Below are 5,556 nucleotides of genomic sequence, written 5' to 3' on the forward strand. Positions count from 1 at the left end.
TTCAACAAACCCGCGGTAACAGGAATATTTATTTCCTATGTCGACCTGTTATGGGGGTTCCTATGCACACCTCCCACCCCACCAGAGACCTTTTGTAAACCATTTTTATTTTTGCCTAACACCCGTCACTTATGCAAGTTGTCACCCAAGCCTTTGATACAATGTAACCCAGACGACACCTGCCACCGGACACCAAAAATGATTTCAATATGTCCGGAGATCTCAACAGCCAACGGATTTCACGCATGTTCACCCTGACTCTCTCTATCGTGTCTGAACATGTGACATCCTGACAATAAATATATTGTTTCAGTGTATACCTCTGTAATCAAATCAAATGTTCTGAACCATAGCTTCTCCCAAAAGCCAACACTCCTGAGATGTCTTTTTTTTTTTAATATAAGATGAAATAAAAATGAAGGAAGATAAAATGATTGCATCTTTGTTTTTTGGGGTTTTTTTAGTTTTTTTGTTCATTTTTAAAAGTATTACAATTACATTTTGCTCTTGAGGTGTCTGTGTTGGTAAATGGGGGGTTTAACGTAAGTCTGCGTCTTCATCAAGATGGAACCAAAGAGAGATTAAGAGTCGATGCAATCAGCGTGATGCCTGAATGGGTGTTAAGTGGACTGGAGTTGGCCAGACACGATCTAAAAAAATTAAAGAATAAAAACATGATTAGTGATTAGTAATGATTCAGCTTACTAGAAAAATCAGACTTAAGACCCAATCGTGTCCCACCGAACGAGCTTTTAGGATACCTACGCACCTGATCTGGTCTGAGCATCTCCACAAATGTAACAAGAATACGGATGGCATTTAAAGGTGAACGAAATGTATCGCCGATGCCGGGGAATATGTGTCGATGTGAAATATCAGCCTTGTCTTAGTTACCCCCTAAATACAACATTTACCCTTTACAGAGGTTACCGAATGAAAATGTGATGAGATCCTCCGCGTTGCTAAAAGGAGCTAGATGATGATGATGATTCTTGGTTATTCTTTGCATAAGATCTAGCCTTCCGTTGCTGTTGATGAGGGGATGTTAGGTTAACGCGCTATGCAGTTAGCTTGGGGTGGTGAATAGCAGGGAGACTTGTGGACGTTGCCTTTGGCAGCGGAATGAAGGATGAGGAGAGTTTTGGATGATGATGATGAAAAGTTGAAGCTACTACAGCGTTGTTTGATGCAATCGCTACTACATGCAGAGACTAAACTACATGAACGTTATACTGTACCTGCCCCCGGATCACGAGGGTCTACACCACAGTCTGGTTTATACTTCCAAATACATGTCCTTTAACCAAACAAATCATTTTCACCAAATTAGCCACGTCTGAGCCTTTCTGTATGGGTTAGTTAGTATCTGTAGCCACTAGCAATGTCCATTGGTCAGTCTGAGATATACGTGGAATTACTAGACGTTTTAGGAATGTATCGCTGGATATTATTTATTAATATCCCGTTTGGCTGCCAGTCTCCAGGCCAAAGCCTTTCATTTGTAAAAGACGTACCAGAGTCCATGAGAATGTTCAGAGGAGAGTCGTAGGTCTCCAGGAACTGGTCGGGAGTCAGGAGGTCCTTACAATGCAAGAGGAAGGAGATGGAAGCTTGGGGAATGATTAAGTCTGGCACCTTCTCAAACGCAGAGTCTGGAATGTTCTTAGAACCCTGTAACAGAATGCATTATTACTAAAGTGTGTCGAAACCTGACGCATTTCGCCACCCCCTGTTGGACCCAATGTCAATGTCTCTTCACTACTTCCATATTTCTATCTTTCCCACCACCTCCCCCAACCACTTATCTCCCATCACTCACCTTGGGATACTTGGTAAGGTGCTTCCCGATCTTCAATATCTTAGTCAAACACTCGCTAATGATGTCATCAACAGTCTCGTTGGCATACTTATCTCCCAAGTGTTGTGCAGGAACGTGCAGGACTTTATAGCTCCACTGGCTGAAGAGACGACTGGGGATATCATGGGACATCACAACGATTCTGGGGTCCAGCACCAGAGCCCTGAAAAATGAGAGAGATTGTAAAGCAGGTGGAAGAAATATCAGGTAATAGAGAACAAATCATAGACATGAAGATGCTATGATGCCAACACCTGAATTTAATATAACTTCGCAAAACTTAAAATGTAACAGTTTGTTGTCGTTAAGTAACAATATTTTAGTGCTTTAGTTAATATTTTGCTTTAACTTTTTGCTTTTTTATGATGTGTTAGACACAGTACAACCACGGGGGGGTGCTGTTGGGCTATTATAATTGCATCGTTCAGTAGTTTGAGACAATGTAACTGGTCTGCTCTAAGAACATTATCAGCGTGCGTTTGATTAACCCTTTCACACCCACCGGTTTCCTTGTTTCTTCATGTTCCTCAGCTCCCTCAGTACACAGTACAGGACGTCACTGCTGGACTGAAACACAGAGTATGTCAGGATCTACTTTGACCTTTTTATTATTGTAGATATATCACCCAAGTCAGGGTCAACTGGAAGAGACACCTAACCACATTTTACTGCCTGTTAATGGGATTCAGCAGCATCAGGGAATTCAGTTAATAGAAGCGAAATAACCAATTTCATGTGGTTTTCAAAAAGTGGATCTTTTAGACTGACTCGGAGAAGTAAGTCCCTGAATTATTTTTTGACAATGTCTTTTATGTATAACATATTAACTGTAAACATATCAGAGACGCGTGCGATAAATCGGTTCCTACCTCCAGAACGTGGATAGTGTAGGAGGGATAAAGCAGCAGGAGTCCGCTGACATAGTCACCCTGGTTATAACCCTGAAAGGTCTTCTCCCAATATTCTGCACGGGGCGAGAATGACAATTAATTACCTCCAACAAAAACCATCCGATATTCCATGTAGAAGACCCTTAATAGCAACAAGGTCAACATCGGCACCAACTTCTCCTTCACTTAGCTGACCAGAGTTGTAGGAACTACGGAAACTGTAGATATTTATAATGCATTTATCCCAGAATGTCATCTGCTCATGATATCTGCTATCTAGAGTAATCTGGAAGAAAGAAATGGTTACCCTAATCAACTATGTTTCCTAAGTCCATGCATATGACTTTGCCCTACCGTGGCCATTATTATTATATAATATAATATATAACCCCCGAATAATGTGTTATAGATGACATATATATATGAATTATCAGTTGGACACAATCCTAGTTGAGCAGATGATGGAGCCATAAGTGTCATGTTCTTCATGTACCTCCAAGATCTCTCTTATCTGCTAATTCCGATGAGATTTTGGACACAAAGATGAGCCGATGAAGAAGTGATTTCTAGAGAGAGAGAAATAAAAAATATTTAGATTTATTGAACATATATCTGCCTCCCAGTCCTAAAAGCGACCCCAGTAGACCAAGGGGTCTACACACATATCTCTTCACCATAAAACTGGCCACAGCGATACCCCCTTATCCAAAATCTGCCTTCAATGAAATCATAAGATATGGCCGTTGATAAGTGTGTTATTAAATCCTCATCAGTTTAGGGTGAAGTACCTCTCGCAGCCACAATAATTTTTTTTAAGTAAGTGACCCCCGTTCAGTTGGGGTAATTACCGGAAAATATAGTCATTTAAGACAAATGAACATTAAAACATTAAGTATTATCTAAGCATCAACAAACCAGATGAGATTATCATAAAAGAACCATAGAAACCCCATTATCGTTCTAAATACAAGATATGTTTCCTTATCCCTTTTATGAATTGAGACAGGAGAGGAATCTAAGGACTGTATCCATAATTCCAGAACAGTTGGCAGGTATGACAGCATATCACTCTTGTAGACTAACCGTATCGTCTCTGGCGTTTAAAACCATCCTCTTGTTTAGAAGTTGCTGGAAGAAACTTGTTCCCCCCGTTTCCGCCGCCGACTGGTTCTCCATATCTCGCTGTTTGCTAAAAACTCTTCCGCTTCGGAATATTACTGATTTCCAGGCAAAATAAGGTTTTCGATAATACTTTGGAACTATCCTTAAAAAAGTGCCTTTTTAGGAGAAATTGGAATTCTATTGCCTGCCAGATTTCAAGCAAAAAGAAATTTGGGGGAAAAAAAGTCAAAAACTGGGAGAAATAAAAAGGTTGACATTTTTAAAAGAGAGTCAACGTAAGAAAGAAAAAGTTTTGTGAATAAAAATTCCAGAATCGTTCGGATCTATCCAGAAAGAGCGTGGCCGGTTTGTGTGCGTTTCCGAAAGCCCTGCTGTCTCTTAGTAACGGGATTTAACACAAGCTTTTCGGATTTAACGCTCCGGGTCTCTGTTTGCTCGACGGCTTTCTCTATTATTTGTAAGACGTAGAGCTGGTTGCCCGGCAACCTTTTAAGTAAACGCTAATTAGCGCCCATTTGAATGGAATCCATCGGACGCCATATAGTTCCCCTCAATAACCCCTTCCTACAGCAGGTTTCCCCACCAAAAAAATGGTTAACCTTTATTTCTTTTTGGGGGAACGCTATATAATTATAGTATTTATGGGAGTTATAATATAATGACTGCAGGGTAGTAGGTTTACAGTCAGCGGCTGCAGGTCCTTGGACTTTACGTAAACTTTACGTTGGATATGAACTTGGTAACACTGAAAATGCATCGGGTATGCCTGTGCAAAATGCATTTTTAATTCAATATTCAAGGTGTAACTCATTGTGTTAGTGAATAAGCCACTGAGTACGTTAACGATACCTGGGAACTCTCAAGATTTTTGCCCCAATCTCAGCGTGAAGGGGCAGATTCTGTCCTACAATCCGCCCCCCCCCCGTGATCATATAAAAGACTCCCAGTTGGTGCTTTTGCTCCCAGTATGTTATGGCTGACATCCCTGCTTGAATGCAGGTGGCCCCCATTGAGTGTATCTTTAAATAATGACAAATCAAGGTTTCCATGACAACCGGTATTAGAGCCATTTGGTTGACATATTTGGCGAGTCAAGTATGATGTTAACTGAAATATTTTCATGCAAAAAGAGTCAAAAAATGTCCATACATTTTTTTCTTGGACTTTAATTGTTGGCATTTTTTTTAAAGAAACAGATAATACAGCAACAAAAATCCGATTTAGCGGTAAACAATTCATCGTTTTGCATAGAACATCTGAAAATGTGACATTTTTATCAAAATAGCTGCCTCCGTAAGGCCTTTGTAAATGTATTTTATATAAAATAATATAAATTCTTTTCTGACATATTTTATAAATACTTCCACTTTTTGTATTTTTTTTTATTTGCCCAAAAAAAGAGCTTTTGTGTTTCATTTTAGGACATTAAAAAACTGCAGCACTTCGCAAGTAGAGTGTCCCTTCCCACAATCCTTCAGGCAACCTTAACCCCTCGGTTACTGAGATATACCCACTGAACTGTATTTTTCAAGAGCACTTAGAAGGGGGGGGTATAAATCTAGGAGAAGAAGTAAAAATAATGTCATCTCTCTCTAAAAATAGTCTGGCACCTGAGGGTTTTGAAGACCAAATGTGCGCGGAAAGAAAGCTTCCTTCTCTCGATCTCCAGACTTATATTACACACAT

General features: G+C 40.0%; 1 protein-coding gene across 1 annotated transcript; it reads right to left on the reverse strand.

Annotated features, from left to right (window-relative positions):
* On the reverse strand, positions 1–4,226 carry LOC128472089 (testis-expressed protein 47-like). Its single transcript, XM_053454153.1, has 7 exons — positions 3,832–4,226; positions 3,242–3,314; positions 2,728–2,822; positions 2,361–2,425; positions 1,820–2,021; positions 1,515–1,671; positions 1–650 (listed from the first exon to the last, which is right to left on the reverse strand). The coding sequence occupies exons 1-7, from the start codon at positions 3,922–3,924 to the stop codon at positions 598–600; spliced, it is 738 nt and encodes a 245-aa protein (XP_053310128.1). The 5' UTR covers positions 3,925–4,226; the 3' UTR covers positions 1–597.
* Positions 4,227–5,556: the final 1,330 nt, after the last annotated feature.

The sequence above is a fragment of the Spea bombifrons genome, chromosome 13 (genome assembly GCF_027358695.1).
Source record: "Spea bombifrons isolate aSpeBom1 chromosome 13, aSpeBom1.2.pri, whole genome shotgun sequence".
Taxonomy (NCBI): Eukaryota; Metazoa; Chordata; class Amphibia; order Anura; family Pelobatidae; genus Spea; species Spea bombifrons.

Bases quoted from the DNA above. Each gene is read 5' to 3' on its own strand.
- LOC128472089 (XM_053454153.1), bottom strand. From the start codon at position 3,924: ATGGAGAACCAGTCGGCGGCGGAAACGGGGGGAACAAGTTTCTTCCAG. The intron at 3,315-3,831 runs GTTAGTCTACAA...CTCTCTCTCTAG, and splicing joins TAAACGCCAGAGACGATACG to AAATCACTTCTTCATCGGCT. The intron at 2,426-2,727 runs GTAGGAACCGAT...TCTGTGTTTCAG, and splicing joins ACACTATCCACGTTCTGGAG to TCCAGCAGTGACGTCCTGTA.